We start from the raw sequence: 26,546 nt of genomic DNA, 5'->3' as shown, positions 1-26,546 counted from the left end.
CGGCGGCCACTGCAGAACAAGACCCACAGTCACGGGCAAGCAGAAGGTATCACCAAGGCTGCTTCCCTAGAGCTTTTTATGAAACTGGGGGAAAAAAGGCCAAATTCAGAGACCAGAGCATGTGTTTAAAAGGCCTCCTGCTTCTTAGACTCATCTTCTTCCTTTTCTCATGTCAGGCTCCTCTGAGGCACTGTTTATTTATTTATTTTTTGCTTTTTGGGTCACACCCAGCAATGCACAGGGGTCACTCCTGGCTCATGCACTCAGGAGTCACCCCTGGCGGTGCTCAGGGAACCATATGGGATGCTGGGATTTAAACCCGGGTCGGCCATGTGCAAGGCAAATGCCCTACCCGCTGTGCTATCACTCCAGCCCTGGCACTGTTTATTCTTAAGAATAAGAAGCATTTTCTGGTTTGTCATTCACAGCAGGGGGAGTTTTCTCTCTTCCAGATAAATCCTTTATTTTCTCCTTTTTTTTTTTTTCAAATCCCCCTTTCATCCCACCAGCACTGCCGGCTCCCACCTGCATGGGGTATGAGGAGAGGCAGAGCTCCTTTCTCAGACCACAGCAGCCACCATGTGAGGCCAGGACGGCACGCCACTGGGTGGGGTCACAGGTCTCACTCGTCCTTCTCCACCTTGATTTCAATGAAGGAGTTCAAGTCGGGACAGCAGGTTTTGTGGGGGGAGTCAAAAGATGGGGAGATGGGTACGTTCTCTTCACCTCCCTCATCTTCTTCTTCTTGGAAATTAGGATTATAGAGTTCTGGTGGGAGAAGCTGGGCCTCAGCCGAAGGCAGTCGGTCTGAGGGAGGCCCGTACACGCGGTTGGCCTTCGTGCCGTGTTTCGAGTTGGCGTCCAGGTGGTAGCAGAGCTCTGTGAGGCGCTGGGCCCGGAATCGGGGCGGCCGCGCCACCCACACTCCTGGCTCATTCAGACTGTCCTCCTCGTCCGACATCAGCTCTTCCGTCACGTCCTTCCACAGGCGCTGGTCCTCGGGTCCGAAATGCCTCATGATACTGGACCGGTTGGCAAAGAGCTTGGATAGGAGAGAGATTGGGACAAGAAACAATCCAGGGGTTAGGTCTGAGGCAAGGGCTTAGGTGGGAGGAAAGCTGTGTAAAGTCTGTGCTGAGAGAGCCCAGACTCCAAGTCCTGAAACCCGCCCACCCACCTCTTCCTCCTCCCGCTTCTCTGCTATGTTCCTAGCTTGTAACCTTATTTTCGGATGGCATATGCTTTGGCCCTGGTACTATGGGTTCCCAGGGCTAGGAGTGTGGATTGTTCTTATCCTTCCTGGCGGAGCCCAAAGAGTGGGGCTATGGGGACCACCTTGGTGCACACGGTGGAATAAGAGACTGAGCTCACAGCTCTCACTGACCCTTAATCTTTTTTGTTTGTTTTGGGGCCATACCCAGAGGTGCTCAGGGATCATATGTAGTTCTGGGGATAGAACTTGGGTCCACTTTGTGCAAGGCAAATGCTACCCAGTGTACCGCCCCAGAGGTGTTTAGGACTTACTCCTGACTCCATACTCAGGGATCATTCCTGGCAGTACTCAGGGGACCCTATGGGGTACTGGGGATCGAACTGTGTACACTGCAAGCGCCCAAGTACCCACTCTACTACAAGCCTGCCCTCTCCCCATAACTCAACCATCTTCCAACCCTTTCATGTCAGAATCCTATACCATGGGACTGTCAAGATCACCCCAGTACAGCACAAGGGTTCAAATTTCAACACCTTTAGGGAGAGAGCTCAATGGGCTAAGCATGGGCTTTGCACGCTGAAGGTCTGGATTCAACCCCCAGAACGGCATTGGTCCCCCAAGCACTCTTGGGAGCATCCCTCAGCACTGAGCTGAGAGTAACTCTGGAGCACCACACACGGTAGTCTCCCAGACAAGAATTAAATTACAAAAGAAAATAAAGTTTTTTTAAAAAAAAAAATAAAGCCAGGCCGGAGTGACAGCACAGCAGGTAGGGTACCTGCCTCGCACACAGCAGACCCAGTTCAACCCGCAGCATCCCCTGGTGTGCTGAGCACCGCCAGGAGTGATTCCTGAGTGCAGCGTCAGGAGTACTCTCTAAGCATCACTAGGTGTGGTCCAAATAGTAAAAAGAAAAAAAGTAAACCCCAGAGGAGAGAGAGAGAGTGCAGGTCAGGGCACTTGCTTGCAGACCCAACACTGCAGGCCCAAGCAGCAACCACATCCTCTGGCCCGTGCACAGAACTGTCCGCCTGGTCAGTCGAGAATTGTTGGCAGGACCTCACTGGTCCCCTAAGCACTGCTTAGGGGGGGTTCTCCCCCATTCCTCCCCACCCCCACCCCCCAAAAAAAATCCAAAACCAAATTCCAGGCCTTATACTTCCCAGACAAGTACTTTAAACCAGGCAGCTGACTCTGGCCCTGAGGTTTAGAGTTCAGCATCCAGAAAGGAAAGTCTAGAAACCTACCCGGTATCTGCGACTTCGAAGTTTCTTCTCCTCTTTTTCCTTTAGGCCTTTAAAGGGGTTCAGGGAGTTGCGGTACTCACGCCTCTTGGTAAGGAAGTAGGCGACACAGGCTCCTGGGTGGGAGGGTAAGAATCACTATTTAGATGACAGGCTTTCTGGGTACCCATTACCCACCAACAATGTTCACTCCCCTTTGGCCTGGCTCTCTTTATTCACCTGTCTCCAATTCTTTCTTCCATATCCTTGCCTCTGTAACTGCTCCCCTCCCAGTTAATCCTACCCCTTTCTACTCTGTTAATACTGAATTACAAGTATCAGAAGCTTGACTTCCTTCCTCCCTTTCCTTCCTTCCTTCCTTCCTTCCTTCCTTCCTTCCTTCCTTCCTTCCTTCCTTCCTTCCTTCCTTCCTTCCTTCCTTCCTTCCTTATGTTCCTTCCTTCCTTCTTCTTTTTTTTTTTTTTTTTTGGTTTTTGGGTCACACCTGGCGATGCACAGGGTTACTCCTGGCTCTGCACTCAGGAATTACTCCTGGAAGTGCTCAGGGGACCATATGGGATGCTGGGATTTGAACCCCGGTTGGCCGCGTGCAAGGCAAACGCTCTACCCGCTATGCTATCACTCCAGCCCCTCCTTCCTTCCTTCTTATGTTCCTTCCTTCCTTTTATCTTTCCCTCCTTCCTTCCTTCCTTATGGTGCAAGGCTCAAATCCAGGGCCTTACACATGCAAGACAAGTATTTTACCATTGAGCAACATTCCTGGCCCAACAGAAACTTTATCAGTGCTTCAGAGTGTGCTACATATAGTCATCACTGTCATCCCGTTGCTCATCAATTTGATCGAGCAGGCATCAGTAACGTCTCCATTGTGAGACTTGTTACGGTTTTTGGCATATTGAATACACCACAGGTAGCTTGCCAGGCTCTGCCGTGTGGGTGGGATACTCTTGGTAGCTTGCCGGGCTCTCTGAGAGGGACGGAGGAATCAAACCTGCTCAGCCGCGTGCAAGGCAAATGCCCATATGGCAGCAGGGAAAAGAGTAGAAATGAAGGATCTAATATTTTGGCACAAAAGGGCAGCTTGTATTAGTATTCTGACCTTCTTTTCAGAATACCCTAGATGCAGGCTCTGAAGGAACGTCACATGTGATACTATCCTAGCCTTTCCCCCTCCCATTTCCATTTTGGATCTGAGTAGGGAAATAAAAGCCAATTAGAGATAATCCTGATAATCCTGTGACTACAGTAGGTGAAAACAGCCAAAAGATTTTTTTTTTTAAGTGCACTATTTTCAAAACCACCTAAATCATCATTATTCCTCCCCTGTGGCCAAGAGCAGGGAGCGGAGAAAGGCTGTGATGGGAGCTGGCTTCGTTTTCTCACCTTTCAGCTCCTTATCAGTGTAATTGTGGGGACTGGTCACCAGCTCCTGCTTGAGCTTCTCCAGAAGGAACTTCACTACTGAAATATTCCAAGAGGACTTGATGCTGACGCAAAGAGGAAAAAAGTGAATAAAGGCGGTCAACATTTAAAGAGCGAGACAAACAGATTCCCAGCACTAATCATCTCGGCAGGAATTCCTCCATGGCCTATGAGAAGACATGAGGGGCGGCCTGAGATCAGTGTCTTGACAGCCCCCTCTGCTTCCTTCTCTTAGGTAAGGTCCCTCGGGATCCGGCCATACCTTTCAGACCCATTGAATCGCTTGTCATTGGTGATGTGGTTATGCACATTGTGGACCAATTTCTAGGGGGGAAAAAAACAAACACAGAATCAAGCCAGGAGTGGAGAAGAGGGAACCTGCCTAGGCCTGACCGAACTGCCTGAGCTATGCCCCAAGAACCTAGCACCATTCCTATCAATCACCTTTCTTGGCCAGAGAGATGAGCCAAGTCAGTGTTTCTAAGGGGGGACTCCCCGTTAATCATGTCACGTCAAGGTTCCAGAATCATTCCTACTTTTACTTGTGTTTCTGGAGATTATGATCACCGGTGAAGAGAGTCTCAAACATATTCCTAAAAGCAAGGGCATATCTAACAGCAAAACAGGTACACGCCAGGGCTTGTGCAAGGGGACATTTAGTGAAGGTCTTAACATTTTCTTTATAATATAGCTACTTTTCTTTCTCTTGTTTTTTTAGTGCCTGGGATCAAACCCTGGCACTAAAGCTACATCCCCTATATTTCTTTTAGTATAAAAATATCCTCCAAAATTTTCTGTCACTGAGCTACATCCCCTATATTTCTTTTAATATAAAAATATCCTCCAAAATTTTCTCGTGACATCGATGACATACATATGTGTGTGTGTATGTGTATTACTTTGCACATTACCACAAATCTCAGGGTTACTTACACCTTTGGGGGTCTGAAAAACACACCCCTAAAACAGAAATATGAAGGAAAAAGCACCTTAGAGTCTCTGGTCCTCCCTCCTGTTCATGTGGTCTAACAGATTGTCAACCTTGCTGACAACCCTTTAACAATGATTCTCACAAGGTTTAGTGAGTTCTGTGGTGCTGGGGATTCAACCCATGGCCACACACATACAAAGTATGTCATTTATCACTGAGCCCCATCCTTGGCTTCTCACTAGTTTTTGCATCAGCTTTTCCTACTGCTAAACCGCGCCAACTGTTCTAAAAGTTACTGAGGCTGGAGAGATAGTAAGTACAGAGGTTAAGGCACTTGCTGACCTTAATTAGAATCCTGGCACCATGTATGACCTCTCCGAGCACTGCCAGGAGTGGTGACCCCTGAGCAAAGAGCCAGAAGTAAGCCCTGAGGACTGCCAGGTGTGGCCCATACCCGCCTGCCCTGCTCCCAATAAAAGTGTCCCTCTGCAGGGCCAGAGCGATAGTACAACAGGTAGGGTGCCTGCCTTGCATAAATCAACCTGGGTTCATCCTCAGCACCTCAAACGGTGCCCCAAGCCCCACCAGGAGTTATCCCTGAGCATAGAGCCAGGAGTGACCCCTGACCACCACATCAGATGTGGCCCAAAAAAGAAAAAAAAAATAGATTTTTCATTTGTCTGATTTTTAAACACTGTGTTTCCTAAAACTGTTACTGGTATGGTTTTGTTGTTTTCTTTTTCTTTTTGGGTCACACCCGACAATGCACAGGGGTTACTCCTGGCTCTGCACTCAGGAACCACCCCTGGCGGTGCTCAGGGGACCGATATGGGATGCTGGGAATCGAACCCGGGTCAGCTACGTGCAAGGCAAATGCCCTACCTGATGTGCTATTGCTCCAGCCCCTGGTATGTTTCTTGCACAAAATTTCCAGCACCATTTTGATCATTTCATACCTGAAATATTTGAAGGCAGTTTTTGTGCACCCCTAAGTGCTCTCCCATCTAAACAACGTGTCCTTCAGGCACCCCTCAGGGGGTTCCAGGCTCCTCACAGAACTGAAGGGAGCTCTGGTCTATCAGGGTCCCTCAAACAAAGTGAGACCTGGGATGGGCCTGATTATCAGCTGGGGTTGGCCAAAGGGAGCATTATACCTCCTAGAGAAACTGGGAGTGGAACCCAAGATGATGTAATGTTTCTTAGCAGTCCTGTCCCAATCCCAATGTCACACTGTTAATACACATGTGAATATGTAGTCCATTTAAATCCATTTTTCACATGAATTACTACGGGCACTGTGCTTCCTTGAACTTTAATTCGGGAGTTTACGTTTTTTCCCGATTATAGATATATTTGTTGTTTCTGACTTTATTTTCAGCTCAAGTTCCCTCAGTCACCAGAAGTTGTCCAGCCTCAAATTGATGGACTCAGACTCGTATTAAGACTTCATCTTCAAAAATCCCCAAATCGACCTTACTCCAATTTCCACCTACCACCATGGCTGACTGAGACTAACCCTATAATGTCGGAAAGTAAGCTTTTCTGATGGGTCTCCACTCTATAAAAAGGACCATTATTATTGTAGCTTCATATTTTATAATTGCTATATTACCTCTGAGAAGTCCAAACTAAAGGAATTACAGTAGAAAGGTTATTGTTCCAGAAAGAATTTGAGTTACAGGGAAAATTTAATAGGAGGTGGGGGGGTGTGAGTGGGGAGACAGGCACAGCTTCCAATTCAAGTGCCTCTGGAGAGATCTGCTGATAAAAATCAAACTGGGCTTGAAGTAGACAGGGAAAATACTCTGGACAATAATAAGTGTTAAGACTGTAAAGGCTGCTGGCTCACCTACCTCCTGAGCGAGCTAAAAATAACTAGACTTCCCCAATGGATAGCTAGAATCAGCAGCATTCCAAGAAATGAAGAGTTTCAGTTTGATCCTTTTGGATCCCAGCTGTAATCCACAGAGGCCTCAGCAGACTGAAGGGCCTCTCAGATTCCTTCCCAGGGCTAAAGGTTGGGTAGTGAAGATCTGCAATGATCCCTCTTCCTCTCAATCCACCGTCAGTTACATGAACATTTTAAACCTTTCTCAGCCCGAACAGCACAATTATCTGCCGGATCCACCACCTCTCCCAAGGTTAGGAGGAACCCGGTCTCCACATGCGACCTCTCACTAAAGTCGGTAAGCAGGAGAGCAATGAAACTGATGAAAAATCTTGATTTTTATGCAAATTATGTTTGCTACCCTGCAGTCATGATTTAAACACTATGATGTTGTAGATATATGTTCTAGGTATATGTCTCAATGAAAGTTAGAAACAAGTTGGCACCGATTACGAATGGTGTCTCCCTTCCTAAGGAAACAAAGAATCCTTCGATGAAAATCCCTCATTTTTTAAAAAAGGAGAGTAAGAGCAGGATCTCTTGGAAAAACAGAAAAGAAAAAGAAAAAAATTAGGGCTGGAGCGATAGCACAGCGGGTAGGGCATTTGCCTTGCACACAGCTGACCCAGGTTCGATCCCCAGCATCCCATATGGTCCCCCAAGCAATGCCAGGAGTAATTCCTGAGTGCAAAGCCAGGAGTAACCCCTGTGCATCACCGGGTATGACCCAAAAGCAAAAAACAAAACAAAACAAAAAAAAAACTAAGTAAAGAATGAATAAGGCTGTAGAGAGAATTCAATAGGCTGAGCACATGCTTGGTGCGCAGGAGGCCCAGGTTTGATCCCTGGCACCATATGGTCCCCTGAGCACCACTGGGGCATATAGTCGGAGGGAGTAACCCCCAGCACTGCAGAGAGTGGCCTCCCCCAAATAAATAAGAGATAAAAGACAGAGAATTAAGGGCTAAGGCATGTGCCCAAGCCCACTTCAATCCCTAGTATGTCATATGGTCCCCGGGTACTTCCAGGAATGATCCCTGAGCGCAGGTCCAGGATTAGCCCCCAAGTGCCTCTAGGTGTGACCACCATAAAAGGGCATATATAAGGTAATCAGTTGACTTAAATATTTACTTAGACTGTAACAAAAACAGTGGGAAGCTGGAGAGATAGTACAGGAGGGGAGGCACTTGCCTTGCATCATGCCAACCCCAGTTCTATCCCCAGCACCACATATAGTTCCCTGAGCACCACCAGGCTTTGGTTTTAGGATGCAACCAGTGGTGCTCAGGAGTATGTCCCCAAAACTAAAACTGTACCACCAAAAACTATGGTACGATGATATTTAGATGATTAAACTCTCAAGTGACTTCATTCACTATATAGCCTGATGATAAATTTAGGTTAAATCCTCAAGTGACTTAATTGATGTAAGCCATTATCTAGAGAATAGAAACCTATAGCATTTATATAAACATTGTTTGGATAAAATACACCCCCATGGTTATCAGAAAGTTATTACCAAGCACCAAGTTGATTTTTTTTTTCTTTTTGGGTCATACCCAGCGATGCTCAGGGATTACTCCTGGCTCTGCACTCAGGAATTACTCCTGGCAGTGCTTGGGGGACCCTATGGGATGCCAGGTATTGAACCCAGATCGGCCGTGTGCAAGACAAACACCCTATCCACTGTATAGGTGAAACACCCTATCACTCCGGCTCCCGCACCAAGTTGATTTGAGGAACTATGACCCCCTTCAGTGAGGATCTCTCACATTATGAACATTGTAGGCTAATGACTGGTGGGGTTTGGGAGGATTCTGTGCTTAGGATGTTCAGTGATGTCCCAACAGTTTCAAGCCACTTGAAGGTTTCTGACAACTGGTTTAGGCCAATACTTTTCTGGTCTAAAACTTTTGGGATCACTGATGTCTCTAAATCTTAGAAACTGAGCTGAGGGTCTTGGTGCATCTTTGGGGATTGGTCTGCCTCCGGACAACCTGACTTTATTTCCAGGGTACCTGGGAAACTGGCTAATAAACTCACTGTTTCCTTAGCACCCCAGGTAGTCAGTCTGCTCAGTCCTTCCAAGATCTTCCAGTCAGGATTATCAGACAAGTGAGGGATGGGGTCTAACTCCCTTCTCTTTAAAAGGAAGATACCAGTCTATGTGGAAAAATCTAGAAGCAGTTCCCCTGAGCGCAAAGCGACTTCCTTCTCCTTCTAGGTCTATGAAATAATCTGTTACCCCACTCCGCACCCCTCCCACTCCAGCAGGACTCAGAGAATTCTATTCACTCAACACTGGAAATTCAAATCAACCCGCACTCCACTCATCCCTCCAGATCAATGATAAGCCTCTTTTTTGGGGGTGGGGGGGGCAACCCAGCAATGCTCAGGGGTTACTCCTGGCTCTGTGCTCAGGAATTACTCCTGGCAGCGCTCAGGGGACCCTATGAGATGCAGAGGACTGAACCTCAGTTGGCTGCATGCAAGGCAAACCCAAGCCGCTGTGCTCTCGCTACAGCCCCCTTTTGAGAAACTGATAGAAACTGGGTTCACTCACAGACAGTACGAGATCCCGCTTGCGCCTGGCGTTCTTCTGCCCACTCACTCTGTTCCTGCAGGGGGACATGGCGAACCCGAGAGAGTGTCTCAGGTCCCCGGGTGCCCCAGGGCCTGACTCTTCCAAGGCACCGTCCAGCACAGCAGCAGCAGTGAGCATGTCCTCGGGGCGAGGCACCACCAGCTTGGCGCCATTTTCGGGCCCCGTCTCTGAGGTGGCCCGCTGGATGGCCAGCTGGGTGGCCGGCGAGAGCTGCTTGGCATAAGCAGGGACCAGCACTCGCTGCACTGTGCCCTCAGAGGCCACATAGTCATCCACCAACTGAGAATGTAAAAGAGAACAGCCCATTAGCCTCGCCAGGCTGAGGGGAACACCAACCATCATTCTTCGGCTAAAGGCCGTAAGCAGCGCAGAGAGCAGGGGGGGGATCTCTCGAAGTCTCTAGAGGCCGGTGGCTTGTTTAACCTGAGTCTCCTGAGGGAGTCTGGTAAACACTTTGTGTGCACAGGGTTCCTCATGTCGGACGCTTATCCTCAGGAGTGATTACAAGGACAAGGCCTGTTTCTGATGCTCTGTTTATGAGAAGTCGTTTACGGTTTGCTCTCGGGTATAAGAAATGTAGCCAGGTAAGTGTTTTGTCTGAAAGGATTAGGGGAGGAAGCGATGAGAAGGAAAACCGGGCAAGAGAAAGAACAAGAAAATCCAAGGGTAGTGTAGTAAGCAACAGTGGAGAGGTGCCAATGGGAGAAAAATAGGGGACTAAGGAGAGAGATCCAGTCAGGGAGCCTCTAGGGAGGTCAGCACTGCCCGCTGCCCCCTGCCTCTGCGGGCCAGCCCAGCGCCCTCTCACCTTGATCCCAGCCCACCCTGCTCAACCATCAGCTCTGACATCCACTTTGCCTGCCTGTGCCCTCACTCAAGGACATACAGAACAGGGGAAGGAAGGTGGGAGGAAGAGAGAGAGAAGGAAGGTGGGGGTGGGGTTCTGCAGCGAAGAAAACAAAACAGTGAAAGTGGGAAAGAAAAAACACACACACACATATATAGACACACACACACACACACACACACACACACACAGAAGCGGGGGAGGAGACTGAGATTTATAGACCTGCGAGCTGCTTTCTGCGCTGTGAAATCTAATTCCATCCTGTCGGCTTGGAAGCCTTCCCTGCCTGAAAGAACCACAGCTCAGGGCACTGCTATGCCCTGGCACCCTACTGCCTCCCTCCATCGCACTTGCTCCTCTGCCACCCTGGACCACCCCGTCCTGGCCTGCACAGTCTGGGGGACCAACAGTGACATGATCCACTCAGCGGTTGGCTGCAGGGGCCTGGGGAGGCCACACGTTCATTTCTCAGGCTCAGCAGATGGCAAGAAGATACTCCTTGCAGGAACTTAACTCTGGGGTGGGGTGACCCCTGCCCCCTCTGCTCATCACTAGGTGTCTGGCCCTGGCACAGAGAGGACAGAGGGAGGCCGACAGACCTCCCGCCGGCTCTCAAGTGCCAATGTATCTGGTAGTTCCCCATCCCTAGGATCTCTCTCATTGCTCCATCTCCTTTCCATAATTCCATGTGCAATGTTCGGCAGTTTTTCACTCACTCAGGATGTTCCTGCTCACATGGCCCTGAGCAGAAAGGAACTGAAATAGCACAGTGGATTTCTAAGTCTTTTCCTGCTCGCAAAATCTGCTAAGGCCGAGTCCCTCTTCCTGCCTCCATGTCCCTCTCTTACTTGTGACCCCACTGTTCATTCCCTCTCCTCCCTGTCTCCTTCCCTCTCCATCCCTCCCACTCTCCTTCCTGTTCTCACTCTCCCTCCCTTATACATGCTCTTGCCATTGAGAGTCACCTTCCTCCGGGGCCTTTTCTCCTCCCTCAACCCTTCACTCCTGCTGGCCTCCATCCCTCCCTACACCTGCCTTCTGTCATCTTTCTCTGCTCCCTCTCACCTCACCCTTCCCTGTCCCTCCGCACCTCTGTCTGTCTCCCCGACACCCCCCATCTCTCTGTGCTGAGTTCCTCTTGGCAAGCAGAGGGCCCGTGATCAAATATGAATGAGCCGTCTGTGCACAGCAGGCGCTCTCGCCAGGAGAGGCAGAGCCCATGGTGCACGGAGGCAGCTGCGGAGGAGAAGGTGCTGTGCAGAGCGCGGGCGAGGGCGGGAAGGGCCCCCTCTGCCTCTGGCTGCGCACCTCAGAAAGGCCCTCCTGCCAACGGGGCTGACAATGCCAGCAGAAAACCGGGGTGCCTGCTCTGCCCGAGGCTCCAGGAAACTTGAGACTGTTCTGATTTCTCACAAATGCAACCAAAAGAGAGCTTTTTGGGAAGGGAGGAGGGAAGCGAGAGGAGACAGGAAGGCCAGGAACCACATGGGGCAGCTGGACACTGCTCTGGGCGCGCAGCGTAGTACTCACAGAATTGAGCAGTGGGGGTCCGTCGCTGGCAGCCAGAGGGCACCCAGGGAGACGCAGGTCCCTCTGGGCACCGGGGAAGCCCAGAGGTCCTGGCCCTACGGCTGAGGCTGCCCCCAGCTGCCTCAGCTCCTCGATGACCACCTGGACGCCGCTGCCCACACTGTCACACTCCTCCTCCACCGTGGACGCGGCCTTGCAGGGAGCCCCGGGGCTCTCCTTGAGCGGCCCGGGCTCGTCCAGCGGGGATCCATGGTGGGCCCGCTCGTCCCCCTCTTCCTCGGGGGCCGGAGCTTTCCCTTGCTTCAGCTCCCCCACTTCCTCCTGGAGTCTTTTCAACAGTTCGTTGTTGGCCTTGGCCAGACCCAGAGCGGCCTCGGCCAGGCCCACGGCCTTGTCCACGCGCTGGTAGATGATGTGCAGCAGCTGCTCGGAGCTCTGCACGGCGAGGCCGTGTCCCGTGACGGTGATGGGGGTGCCGCCCGGGGGGTTCCCGCCCTGCGACCCCGAGCTGCCCCCGCTGCTGGCCTCGCTCTTGCAAGCACAGCAACAGCACCGGGCCTCGCTGCCGCTGGGCGGGGAGAAGAGGATGGTAGCGCTGAAGGACATGGCTGGGGAGCGCCTGCAGAATGCCGAGACAGGGGTCCTGCTGCTGCTGGATGGCTCCTACGGGGGTCCTCCCCCGCCTGGGCGTCTGGAGTTGGGCGGCAAGCGCTGGTCTGGCTCCCTCACTGGCTTTCTCATGGACGGTGACCACAGGAGCTGGTCAGGGCCAGCAGACGGGCAGGTAGTGAGGGAGCAGGCGGTCCATGGCGGTCTCCCCTCAACCTGCAGGTCCTGCGCCTCCCCAGCACGGCGTGTGGCGAGTGTCACACTCACCCGACTGGAAGCGTGGGTGCCTTTCTGATGAGCAGTCTCAGAGGGCAGAGGGCATTCTCCCTGCCCCCAAGCACGGAACACCCCACCAACGCGGAGACGGGACCCTCAAAACACCCGTCGGCATCTGGAAAGATCAGAAGATTAAGGAAGAAAATGTAGATATCGCTGCCTTTACTGTCAATCACACTATTGCATCTTACGTCCTTGACATCACTCTTGTTTGTTTTGCTGTGTTGTCTGTGGGCCACACCTGGCGGGGCTCAGCACTTACTCCTGGCTCTGCACTCACAGTTCGCCTATGGTGGGGCTCAGGGGACCGAAAGGGGTGCACAGTGCAAGGCCAAAGCCTGGCCCGCTGTAGTATCGCTCCTATTCCTCTCTAGCAATTCTTTAATGAGTTCAGAACACTTCGCTTAGGTTATCTCATGCACACAACAGTTCTAAGAAACACTTATCACTCAGGTCCAGAGAAGAGAATACAGAAAAGTTATCTATCTTTTTCAAGGTCGGAGGAAGACAGTAGATTCCATTCATTGCTACTTTCAATCTAGTGTTTAATCTTTTTTTCCTTTTGACTGATACCACTTTTTGTTGGCCTAAAGAACCGTGGTTCCACCCTCTCTATAATTTCCATGCAGATGCAGTCAAAGGAATACAGCGCTCACTGCTGCCTTCCACGTGTCACCAGTCTCTGTTCCATCAGGAAGGTTCAGGATGGAGAGGGAAAGGAAATGAAATGCTGGGTGGGAGGCCTGAACTTTGGTGAGTTGGGGCTGCACGAACCCCTTGCTCGCTACATTCTGCACCTGGGTCGCCATCTCTGCTGGGAATTCTCTAGCTGGCAACCCAGAGAATCACCTCTGGGCCCTCATCTCCACTCTCAGTCTCCCTGAGGGTGGAGCCAGGCGCAACAGGAATGTCAAAATAGCTGTGTGCTGCCACTTTGTCCACATGGCCAGAATCCAAAAAAGGAAAGGACAGAACACCAGTGGCCAACCAAACTGCTTCTTTTGAATCACTGTAATTAAGCAACCAAACTACTCCAGGGGGAGGAGGGAAGAGGGGTGGGAAGGTTGGTTTATATAACTTCCTATTGTCATTTTCTAAATGATACTTGATTAAAGAAAAAAGGATCCTTCTGCCTGCAGCTCTGTAAGTGACAAACTCCTAAGTGTGTTTATAATTTCCTCAAGAGATAGGTTTCTATCTTATTCTGTAAATTATATCCTAATACCACAATTAAAAGGAGAAAAGAATTTCCTATATATTGAGATTGGGGTGCGTGCGTGAGTGTGTGTTTTTTTAAACCAGCAATCCCATTTCAGAAACAGACAATATCAATGCCTCTAAGGTGCTGAAACATAAATCTGACAATGCACTTTAATTACATTTGGTTATTAAAGAATCGTCTTTAATTTGCTCTTTCTATCCTTATATCTAAGAAATGTTTTTTTTGTGTGTGCTAGATACTCACTTCTTGCAGGAACTTAACTCAAATCCATTTACAGCTTCTCTGTCATTAGAGTCACTGGAAGGCACGGCTAAACCTCAAACTAAAGGTTAAAGCCAAATTAAAACTAAAGGTTAAAGGAAAGCACGAAGCGATTCCTATGTCAATTTATGAATGAATCATTTAAATATCATTTTCCTTCCTAAATAAGGGTCTATACTGCTCCTGCGGGGTTTTAATTTCTCTCTTCCTCCTCCCTCTCTCCCTCTCGCTCTCTCTCTCTTAATGGACATCATGCAAGGAGTTTAGCTTGAAATAGGGATATTGTGAGAAAAACCAAAACAACAGTATTTTGTAGAGAGTGATACACAAACGCTTGCCAGCTGAGCTCAATATCTGCAAACCCAGAAATGAAGAGGCATCGGTTTGATCCCCTGCACTGCAGGCAACCCTCTGAACACCACCAGGAATGATTCCTGAGCACAGAGCCAAGAGCACCATGGGGTGTAGTTCAAACCTCTCATTTGAATAAATGAATAAATACAAGGGCCAAAGAGAGAGTACAGGGGTTAAGCCATGTGCCTCGCTTGCAGCCAACCCCATTTGGAATCCCTAGCACCAGTACCACCTGTGGGGTCCCTAGAGCACTGCCAGATGTTACTCCTGAACACAGAACCAGAAATAGTTCCTGAATACCACTGGGTGTGGCCCAACCCCATCTCCTCAGGAGAAAAATAAATGCATCCAATTGGGATACAGGCTAAGTATCCTTTTGGGTACCAACTACTGCAGTCAGCCTATTCACTACTCTTCCCTACAAAGGCCTTTAGACCTGCCAGTTGTTTCAGTCGAAAATAGCAGTGAATCAGAAGTGGGGAAGAGTGGGGCTCAGAGGGGCTTCTCATTCTGCTGAAACACTTAGTAGCTACATGTACTTGGGCAGTTTATTCACTTATCTCAGTCACATTTGTTTTTGTGCGACTCCTTGGGGGACCACATGGGATTTCAGGGATCAAAACTAGGGTTGGCAGCTTGCAAGGCCAAGTGTCCTACCAGCTGTACAATCTCTCTAATTCTGTGCCCCAATGTTCTGATCTCTGTCTTTGAACATTCTTGAGACAATTCTACATATGTAAAGCACCTACAGAAGACTGGCACACAGATAATGTACTCAAAAAAAACAATTGAATGCTATTACGATTAATCCTGAAAACTTTCTTTCATTCACCCCAATTTCTTGAAGAAAACAACAATGGCTGAAATAGAACTTAGGGCACTCCCCCCCACATTTAATATCAGATTTCCAAGAAATAATAAATTCAAGACTACAAGAAAACATGTAGAGATACAAAATTAAAAAAAAAAAAAAGAAGACCAAACACAACAACCACCTTCTATGATGAAAATTAGACAGGAACTAAGAAAACAGTGTTTGCAACTGACTGAGTTATCATAACCTGTCTGTGAACTAAGGATAATATTTAACCCTGCTAGTTTTTTTTTTTTTTGGGGGGGGGTCACACCCAGCAATGCACAGGGGTTACTCCTGGCTCTGCACTCAGGAATTACTCCCGGCGGTGCTTGAGGGACCATATGGGATGCTGGGAATCGAACCCACTGTGCTATCACTCCAGTCCCAAACCCTGCTAGTTTTTAATGCAAAGCATATTTCACTATTGTGAGTTCGCTTTGCTCCTCAATTTCTTTCTGCTTTGTGCTACATCCATTTATTTATTTATTTATTTATTTTTTAATGCTACATCCATTTTAGAGCATCACATTCAGGGCCAGAAAGATAGCTCAGATTTAGCACATACTTTGCATGCAGGATCCCCATTACTATATTGTTCCCAGGAATGACTCCCCAAGCACACAGAAGCTGCAGTGCACTGCTGGATGTCACAAAAAAAAAATTGAAAATAAAAATAGAATGTCACATTCATTTCACCACAAACAGATGTTTTCTTTTTTTTGCTTTTTGGGTCACACCTGGCGATGCTCAGGGGTTACTCCTGGCTCATGCATTCAGGAATTCCTCCCGGCGGTGCTTGGGGGACCATATGGGATGCTGGAAGTTGAACCTGGGTCAGCCGAATGCACAGCAAACGCCCTACCTGCCGTGCTATCACTCCAGCCGCAAGCAGATGTTTTCTTAAATTATTCTTTTGATTAAAACTGTGAAGTGGACAGTTCAGTGGACAAGAATATTTTTTTTTGTTTTTTATGGACATTATCGCCTTTTTGTGTATTTTATTTGCTTGTTTGGTTTTTGTTTGGAGGCCACCTCCGGCAGTACTCAGGGCTTATTCCTAGCTCTGTGCTAAGGGATCACTCTGGGCAGGGCTCAGGGGAACATATACTGTGTTCCCTATATGTATTGAACTTAGGTCAGACGCATGTAAGGCAAACATCCTACCTCACGGTCCTATCAGTCCAGCTCATGGACATTATTGTTGACAAGATGCCAGCCTCCCATTGTCCACAACAATTCTAAAACAACAATTCTTTTTTTTTTCTTTTGGGGTCACACCTGGCGATGCACAGGGGTTACTCCTGGCTCTGCACTCAGGAATTACCCCTGGCCGTGCTCAGGGGACCATATGGGATGCTGGGATTTGAACCCGGGTCAGCCGAGTGCAAGGCAAACGCCCTACCCCCTGTGCTATCTCTCCAGCTCCTAAAACAACAATTCTAAAACATCGAAATAAAAGGACACAGAAGCTAGAGTCCACAGAAACAAAGAAATATTATTTCACCTTATATTTACCTAAGCATAACAACTTAAATGGTAGATGTGATTAAAAAACAAAACTGATTTTATAAGCTACATATGTCCCCAGTAAAAAAAAAGGTGAACAAGTTTTTTTTTTCCCTTAAAGTTTTCTAAAAATTCTTTATGTGTCAGGCCACGCTTCAGAATGAGTCACCAAAATGGATTGCCACCTCTAAGTACTCAAACAAAAAGAAGACAAAGTTCCTACATGCTAGAAGCTTACAGTGTGCGTAAGAATGGAATGTCTAAAGAACAAAGCAAAATAAACACAAGTGCCTAAAAATATTGTATAGATTGAAAAATTCCTGAGGTGTTAGTTCAAAGTCAAGAAAAATCAACAAAATGAAATCATATGAAAAGGGGGTTGTGTAGAAGAAAAACTTCTAATTGAGTCTTGAGTAACATATAAGATAAAGTTATAGGATAGCTTTTAAAAAAAAGCATGCAAAAACAAACAGTACAGGAATGACAGGGTCCCTATGAAAGGCGAGAGCAAAGGAACTTATCCCAGGATACAAAGAGTTGAGAAAGGACTTTAAAAACCAAGTTAAGAAAACTTTTGGTAAAAAAATCTACAAATCTTTTTATATAAAGAACAATAGAGAAGGGGGCCAGGGATGTAGATCTGATGAGTGCTCGCCTTGCTTGTATGAGACCCAAGGCTCAGTCAATCCTTGGCACTAAATGGTCCCCAGAGCACCACTGGGTGTGGCCCCAAAACCAAAAAAAAAAAAAAAAAAGGGAATAAGTTATTGTGTTTTCTGTCCAACTACTCAACTCTGCCAATATAGCACAAAACAGCCTCAGACAATAGGCAAACAAATGAGCACAGCTAAATCCCACTAAAACTGTACAGGGTCAAGGAGAGCTCACAGGCTGACACACCTGTCTTGCATACAGGAGCCCTGGGTTCCACCTCTGGCACTGTATGCTCCCCTGAGCACCATTTGGGATAATCCCCAAAGACTGAGTCATGATTACCCCGAGTACTGCTGAGGTAGCCCACAAACAAAAACCACATAATCAAAAACTTGATGTATAGGCTTTGGATGTAGCTTAGTGGTAAAGGACTTGCCTTGCAAGTGTGAGGCCCTGGACTTAATCCCAAGCACTTCTTAAAAATTCAAAACAATACAAAATAGCAGTGAAAGGTCAAAATCCCCATAACTTTATTTATGGGCACATTAACGGAACAAAATATTACATTGATTATCTATATTAAAACATCATTCTAGGGGCTGAAGCAATAGCACAGCAGATAGGGCACCTGCCTTGTGCTTGGCCAACCCGGGTTCAAGTCCTGGCATCTCATATGGTCCCCCAAGCACTGCCGGGAGCAATTCCTGAGTGCAGAGCCAGGAGTAAGTCCTGAGCATCACTGAGTCTGGTCCATAAACAAAACAAACAAAATTATAAAACATTATTTTTTTTTGCTTTTTTGGGTCACACCTGGCGATGCACAGGGGTTACCCCTGGCTCTGCACTCAGGAATTAACTCCTGGTGATGCTCAGGGGACCATTTGGGACGCTGGGAATCGAACCCGGGTCGGCCGCGTGCAAGGCAAAGGCCCTACCCGCTGTGCTATCGCTCCAGCCCCTAAAACATCATTCTTGGGGCTGAGTAGATACAACATGGCTAAGGCACTTGCTCTACATGTGGCCAACAGGAGGTTAATCCCCAGCACCACAGATGGTCCCTTAAATATTGCCAGAAGTAAACCCTAAACACAACACAACCATATGTAGCCTCAAAAACAAAAGAAAAGTATGAGCACTGCAGGATGTGGCCCCAAACCTAACAACAAGGCTGAATGCATATGCTTTGAATGCTGAAGGCCCTGGTTCAATCCCCGGCACCACATGGTCCCCTGAGCACAAGCAGGAGTGGCCTCTACCCCCCAGAAACAAAAGGGACAATTTTGTGATTACTGGGCCAGGTTTATAGCTAAGAGATAGAATACATGTTTTGTGTATCACACATTTGAGGCCCTGGGTTCCATCCCCAGCAAAAAAATTATAACCTTAGAGGTCATCTAGGACCACTGACAGAATGACAGAAATGAGGAGGTTGAGAGGAGGCAGCTGCGTGTCAGAGAAGATGTGCATTTATTTCTCACGTCAACCGATGACAGCATCTCTAAATGGAATGTCCTGAAAAAGACTGGCTAGGGCTGACAAACAAAAACAAGAGGACAGTCAAGCTGGAATGAGGGTTTAGCAAAAGTGAATATGCTCCTTAAGAAGTAGTATGGGGGCTGGGGATCTGGCTCCAGTGTTCGAGCCCAGGCTTCGAGTGCACTAAGACCAGAGTCCAGAGTTTTATCCCATATACCACATACCCCCCTACTCCCCACCCCATCTCAAGCACTACCAGGACTGAGGCTAAAACAATAGCCCCAGACTGCTAACTTGTTTTAAAACCATGTTTTTGTTCATGTTTTTTGTTCAAGAAACAAAAGAACAGGAGGGGGCCAGGGACCTAGCTCAGAGGTAGTGCACTGGCCCTGGTAGTGCACGTGTGAGGCTCTTGGGTTCAAACCTCAGCCTGGCAAAAACAAAAAAGCTGGACCAGAGAGATAAAATAAAAGGTTAAGGCACTTGCCTAGCTTGTTCATTTGCTGGCACTGTATATGGTCCCCAAGCACTGCCATGAGTGATCCCTGAATGCACATAGCTAACCAGATTTAAACCCCAGCAAACCAAATGCCCCACCCCCCCAATCCTGCCAAGAGTGATCCCTGAGTGCAGAGCCAGGAATAAGCTCTAAGGACCACCAGGTGTGCCCCCCCCCAACCCCAGCAAAAACAAACTAAGATTGACTAAAAAAAAAACATGCCTAATTACAAAACATCATCAACTTTTGGAACTGAACAATAAAACCATTTTCAGTCTTATGATGCGTTGCCTACACAAACAATGGAAGTTGTAGGACTTAGCGGGTATAAATGTATGTTTGGGGTCATTTCAATATTGGCATAATTTTAATACATGCGAATGAAGAAAGATCGAAAGAAGGAAAGAAAAAGAACGAAAGAAAAAGAGAGGCAGGAAGGAAGAAAAGAATGAGAGAAAGAAATGCATCTTTTTTAGACAGACAGTTCAGGGTGAGACTGTCCATAATCTTAACTATCCCTTTCCTCCCAAGTCATATGATTTTTTAAGAACTAAATATATCATACTCTTGGCAGCTCCCTTGCTAGCTTTCTACCTTTTCTGAGTTTGAATTTTCTGCATGACTGAGTTCACCTCCAAAATATGAAAAATAAAAAGTTTTCTCACTATTTAATAGATGTGTATGATATAGTATCACTGGGATGATATATGTTTTTATAAGAGACCCGTAACTCATGCAGGGTCACGCTAGCAATGGGCTCCCTGAAATGTGACTGCTGAAAGCACAGCGATTCAGACCATAATCTTCACTTTCACAAAAAGAGAAAAGGAAAGTGGCTGCCGGAAGCCCCTGGTCAGCCCTGAATATCCAGGAGCCCGTGCAGGACAGCTCAGGAGGACTTCTCAATCCTGGTCTGAGAAACAAGCTCAGACCAGGTGAACACACCACAGATAACAATTTTCTTTTCCGTTTGGGGGTCATATAGGCGTTGCGGGGGTTACTCTCCACTCAGTGCTCCGTAGATCAGGCAGTGCCAGCACCTATCTGAGGTTCCCACACACAAAATGCGCCCGCTTCAACCCTTATGCCATCCCCCGGGCCCGCTTTACTATTTTTATATTGTTTTGGTTTGGAGGCTACACCCAGCGGTGCTCAGGGCTTACTCCTTGCTCCTCAGGCTCAGGGGACCGAACCCAGGTCAGCCGTATGCAGGGAAAGCGCCTACCCGCAATACCGGTCTCTTCAACTACTTTTCCTACTTGACTTTTTAATTTTTTCCCCCGTTTTCCTACTTTTTAAAGACTGACCCAAGTCACCATCTGCAATTAAAGACCTTGTTTTTAGACAAAAAGAGGTGTGTGTGTGGCGGGGGGGGGGGGGGAGAGGCAGACCCCCCAAGGGCAGAAAGAGGTCCTAAACTGCATTGTCAAAGTGCAAGCGGTTTAAAAGCATGGACACAGCCTTCTAAATACACACTTGCTAAAAACGCGACTTGCTAGGACGAAACGTTGCGGGTGTAGGTTTACATCTAGGCGTGCCTCGCTCGCAAAGAACTTTTCCTAAACTGCTGGGGAAACTGAAGGAGCCCCCCCACCCCCACCCTCACCCCGAGCTTAGCTGCTCAAGCGTCAGACGCCAAAGACAGCAAGCTGGGCACCGGGAGTCGGCACCGGCAGGGCCCCCTCGATGGCGCAGGGGACACAGGGCTCCGCAAGACCCTCGAAGCCGCCCGGGAACACCGGCCGGGGAGCACCCTTCAAGGGTGTGCCCTGGAGGTTCCGGGGTGGAAAGGGGAGATCCCGGAGGGCGCGGCACGGTCGAGCAGGCCTGCCGCGGGGCCCGCTACGTGCCACACAGACATACTCCTGCGGTGCGGGAGCTCCCGCCGCACTGCAGCCGCGGGGTGTTCCACCGCGTGTGCCCCGCGCCGCCGCGCCGGCTGACTCAGCGGCAGGGAGGGCGCGCGGGGGGCCTGAGACGAGCGGCACCGGCCCGTGTACCCCGGCGGCGCGCGCACAAGGGCAGGCACCGCCCCCCGCGCGTCCTATCTCTCGGGGATTGGCGGCCGGACGACGGGGAGGGAGCAGGGCTTGGGACGCTATTGGCTGAAATCCACAGTCACTCAATTAGCAGGGAGGGGAGGGGCCTCTTCAGGGAGGAACACGACCGCGAGGCTTTTTCAAGGCCGCCAGGCGCCATCTTTAGCTTGCTTTTCTGTTGTTGTTGCAGTTCGCTCGGTTTTCAGTTCCCCGCTGTTGACAAAGCGGCGTGTACACGATTATAAGCACAAGAGGCCACAAGAAGGTTTCGTACGTTTGCTGGCGGGCGGCTTTGAGTTCCCGCAGGCCCTGATTCCATACCTTTCAGCTGCCACTAGCACAATTGCAGTTCCCCTCTTCAGAGAAGTGGCATCTCGGGGGTCCACTCAGATTCCCAGGAAAAGCCAACTGAATTTAGGCTTAATTTTGCGTTGGCAGGACGGCCACGCCAGCGACATACTCGCGGGAGGTTTTCTCTGGCTTATCTGTCTACCTATATAATAAATGAGTGCAAGGATCTTGGGCACATGAACCCTGGTAAAAAAAAATGGAATAAGTCGGGCGCAGAGACGGCACCGCTCTGGGAAGAGCGCTCCCTTCTCTGAAACACTGAGCTAACACAGATGAAGGCGCTTCCCGTGCAGGTGCTGCTCTGCAGCGAGGCGGAAAGGGACTGGGGTGAGACGCCCGTCCCGAGTCACCCGCACTGCCGCCATCACGGAGGTCGCTGGCACCCGGCCGTCCCGGAGCCACGCAGGTTCCAACTTGTGGAGGGAGCGATCCACACCTAAGGCAGCACTGGCTCAGCACCCGTCTACCTGCATTGTATGGGAGTAAGGACACTCGCTAGGGGCAGGAAGGCCAGCAGCCTACTTGATGATTAATTTCTGGGCCTTTACAAAATAATTTCAAACCCCCTTGTTTAGGCGTCTAGCTACTGCCCTGGCAGGACCCTAGCTGAGGAATGGAAATGAATTATCATCATCATGCAGAGGTCTTATTGTTGTAATGAAATTTGAACTCTGCAGTAATTCCTTTTTTTAAATCTCCTGCTTGCTACTTTTCTTAACGACATTCCAGTTTCTCCCTCATCACCCCATCTACTTCCTGCGCTTTCAGTCCAGCAAACATTTCAATCTATTTCCCAGTGATTCTTAGTAGGAGATAATAGTACAATGCTGAAATGCGACTACTACTCAAACAGGGGGTCGCTGAGCTTTGAGCCTGGGTCCTCTAGTTCACGGACCTTTCTCTATGACGCTCCAAAACTGCCGCATGACAACTAAAATGCATTTCTTCCCCTTCCAGTTTATTATTTGCTTTTTGCACCCCTTGGTCCCTCCCCCATCACCACCACCAAGAACAGTTTTTGAGAAATGGATTTAACTAGATTATTGTCCTCTTTGCCAGTTGCAGAACTTTTCAAACAAATCCCAACCTAGTACAAACGACCATTTTCTCAATAAAAATGCCAAGGTAGAACTTCCCCTCTAAATTACACCCCAACCAAACCAGACATAAAGGCCAAAATATACACAGCTGTACATAGAAACATGAGACAATTTTTAAAAATAAATAAATAAAAACCACTTAGGCAAAACAGGAAAGAAGGCTTTGAACCACAGATTTTTAAAACTTGCCTACTCTCAGTTGCCACATGGACCGTATAGTCCCCTGGCAATGAATTATTCACACACAGGATCCTTTAGAAGTGAAGAAAAGTACAGCACAAGCACACAGAACAAAAGAACCAAAGTACGCAAGGCACCGGATTTCTTCTAAACTCTCATTTGCACATGAAACTGTTTGGAACACGTTGGGGATCACAAGGGAAAAACAAATTCACATCCTGTCGCTTACTTGGTCCACATCAAAACGACGGTTAATTGCTTTTGAAAACAAAACCTGATATGGTACATATACACACACTGTACACACACATACACAAAGACCAGAACCTCCAGAGAAACCTTGACGAAAATCTTTGCTTCCAGAAACACACACGAAACTAATCTAAGACACACTGCAAGGGCTTTTTACCCGCCTCCCTCCCCAGGGAAAATGAGTGTCTCCGGTAGAACCTCCAAACATTTTTAACCTTCTGGCCTGGGACAACTGCCACCTTCAAGCCACTTGGTTGGGTTTCGGGAGGGAAGGGTGTGTAAAACGCACGCAAACAGCTTTGCGAGGGAGTCTCAAAGATCGCTTCCTTCCACGGTGCCCGTGGCGGATATTCACTCAGGAGAGATAGAAACTTCCCAAGCAGCTACCTTTTAAAATAGCCCTCGACCACAAAAATTCACCAGTTCTTAAAATGGGATCGCAAAAAGAAAAAGAAAAAAAAATACACCTCTATACATCTAGCTTTCAGGAAACTGTTGTACACGGCCATCCGGGCCGCTCAATTTCTTGGTATGTTTAAAACCTTGACCAGGAAAAAAAAAAAAAAAGAAAGAGGAAGGAGAAGACAGAAAAAGAAACGGGGAGGGGAGGGGAAAAGCGCACATCCCCCTTAGCCACAGTTTCCTCACCCCAGCACGGCTACAGATCTCAATTTTTAAAAATTTTTTTGGAAGACACACACAAGATTAAGGAGGAAAAAAATGGAAAAAGGATACCCGAAGGTCGTATGGCTCTTTGTATTCGTGTGTGTGCAAAAAGGAGGACGCGCGGCGCCGCAGCCGGCAAACCCCGCCCCGCCCCGGACGCCCGCCCCGATTGGCCGCCGCCGGCCGCGGGCCGCCCCGCCCGCGAGCACACGCGCCGCGCCCGAGGCTCGGGCCCCGGGGGGCCCCTGGGGGCCGCCCGACGCCCGACCGGACTCGGCCCCGCGTGCTCGCTCGCCCCGCCCGCTCTTCTCCCGGTCCCTAGGTGTTTTCCCTCGGCGAAAAGAGGAGGCCCCAGACACCACCCCAGTATATAAATAACACAGTGAGCGAGTTCCGTCCGACAGTTTGCTCAACTTGGTTAATTAGTAAAATTCTGAAGCCGGCTTAAGCATCAAGGACTAGGTGCGTGAGCCCCAGCTCGTGATTTTCCAGGTGGAGTGTCTCTGGGTCACGTCTGCTGCCCAACACGCCCGCCTTTTAAATAAACACGCACGGAGGGGACGCTACGGGACATGTTTCAGGTGAAAGTAGTTTTACACTTTGGGGCTTGTTTGCTGAGCATGAGTCACAATTTTCCTCTTTGGACTAAGAATATGCTCTCAAGGGCTCTAAAAGGGTTCCCCTTTTCCATTTGAAACCTAGTTTGATCACACTTGAATTTTACAGGATTTTGGTGTGTTTCAGACTTTCGGGGACCACAACTGAGGATGCTGGGGACTTACTCCTGGCCCTGTGCTCAGGGGTGGTACAAAGGAATTCCAGGGTCATGCAAGACAAATGTCTTAACCCCTCTGCTATCTCTCTCACCCCAGTTACACAGGAATGTTTTTGGGGGTGGGAAGGTCACACATCCAGAGATTCTCAGGGCTTGGTCCTGGCTCTGCACTCAGGAATTATGAGTGCTCAGGGGACCATATGGGATGCCTAGGTTTTAATACAGGTGGGGTACTGCAAATGCCCTACCCACTCACTGTACTATTGTTGCTCAGGCCCCTACATATGAATTTTGTTTATTTAGTTAGTTTTTTGAGTCATACCCAGCAATATTCAGGGGTTATTCCTGGCTCTACACTCAGGAATTGCTCCTTTCGGTGTTCAGGGGGACCAAATGAGTTGCTGAGGATCGGATCAGCTGTGTGCAAGGCAAACCACCCAACCCACTATACTAACGCTCCAGCCCCACCTATATATGAATTTTTAATCACTCACCCCTAGCCCTTCAGCTATTTTTCCTCCATCCTCTCCTCATATACAGATATTATTCTTTGGTCAAAGGATCACTCAGGGGTCACTCCTTGTCCTCAGGGAATAATGTCTGTCTCCTCTGGTCAGCCAGTTCAGATCCTACTTCAGTTCAGCCCACACTGTTTGACCACTTCCTTGCTCTTCCAGGGTGGGGGCGGGAACACCGAGCTCCACATTGCCAGGCCTAACCCTACTTCCTTCCCTCTTACTAGCATGCAGTGCTTGGTTTCACATATAAGTAACTTCACACTAGTAAATGGTCTAAACCGTATTTTAGATTACAGCCAAGAATTCATGTCTTTTTTTTTTTTTTTTTTTTTAGTCAAGAACTATTTTGTTTTGTGGTGCAGGAATTTAACCCAGGTCTCATCATGCATGCAAGGTATGTGCTTGCCATTGAGCGACATCTCTGGTAAAGAAATGGGAGTGTGTGTGTGGGGGGAGGGTGCAGAGTGATAGTATAGCAAGTAACGCGTTTGCCTTGAACACCGCTTAGATCCACAGCACCCCATATGGTCCCCTGAGCCCAACCAGAAGTGAGTCCTGAGCACTGCTAGGTGTGGCCCACAAGCAAAAAAAGAACTGTTGCTGGGTTTTTTCACTTTTGGTGCTACATCAGGAAGTGCTCAGAGGCTATTTCTTCTCTAGTGCTTGGAGTGACTCCTAGGTGATGTGCCCAGGAACTGTTCTGCTGGGGCCTAAGCAATAATGCAGTGGGTTGGGGGCTTGCTTTGAATGTTGTGGGTCAGTGACTCAATCCCCAGTACCATAGCGATGCTCAGAAGTGATCCCCGAGGACTGCTGGATGTGCCCCCACAGAAAGAAAAGAACTACTCTGCCTTTTCCCTCTTTTTACAGCAGCTGATGTAATTGTGCTCAGTAATTGTGCTCAGTAAGCAATGAGGAAATACATTTAATAACTAAATGAGGGAAATTGGGCCTGGAGAGAGAGTACAGCTGGTAAGACACTTATTTTACATGTGGTCAAACCAGGGTTCAATCCCCAGCACCACAAAAGGTCCCCTGGGCACTGCTAAAAGTGACCCCTGAGCATAGAGCCAGGGGTAAGCCCTGCGCACCCTCTGGTGTGTCCACCACATCCCCATTTTTTTTGTTTTTGGCCATACCTGGTTGTGCTCAGGGATCACTTCTGGGAGGCTCAGGGACTATATGGGATGACGGGGATTGATCCTGGGTCAGTCAAGTGCAAGGTGAAAGTCTTGCACTTGTACCCCTTGTACCATTACCCTGCCCCATCAT

General features: G+C 48.6%; 1 protein-coding gene across 5 annotated transcripts; it reads right to left on the bottom strand.

Moving 5' to 3' along the window:
• Positions 1 to 407: 407 nt before the first annotated feature.
• C3H14orf93 (chromosome 3 C14orf93 homolog) lies at positions 408 to 24,122 on the bottom strand. 5 transcript variants are annotated; one of them, XM_055132023.1, is made up of 8 exons: positions 24,051 to 24,122; positions 12,557 to 12,680; positions 11,681 to 12,439; positions 9,262 to 9,582; positions 4,142 to 4,203; positions 3,841 to 3,944; positions 2,461 to 2,573; positions 408 to 1,042 (listed from the first exon to the last, which is right to left on the bottom strand). In XM_055132023.1, the coding sequence occupies exons 3-8, from the start codon at positions 12,284 to 12,286 to the stop codon at positions 623 to 625; spliced, it is 1,626 nt and encodes a 541-aa protein (XP_054987998.1). In that variant the 5' UTR covers positions 12,287 to 12,439; positions 12,557 to 12,680; positions 24,051 to 24,122; the 3' UTR covers positions 408 to 622. The 5 variants fall into 5 exon arrangements, with proteins under 5 accessions (XP_054987998.1, XP_004609530.2, XP_054987995.1 ...); XM_004609473.2 differs by having other exon boundaries at positions 11,681 to 12,680; XM_055132020.1 differs by having other exon boundaries at positions 11,681 to 12,680; positions 23,703 to 24,074.
• Positions 24,123 to 26,546: the final 2,424 nt, after the last annotated feature.

The sequence above is a fragment of the Sorex araneus genome, chromosome 3 (assembly GCF_027595985.1).
Source record: "Sorex araneus isolate mSorAra2 chromosome 3, mSorAra2.pri, whole genome shotgun sequence".
NCBI classification, from domain to species: Eukaryota; Metazoa; Chordata; class Mammalia; order Eulipotyphla; family Soricidae; genus Sorex; species Sorex araneus.
This window is presented reverse-complemented; position numbering and strand designations above follow the sequence as displayed.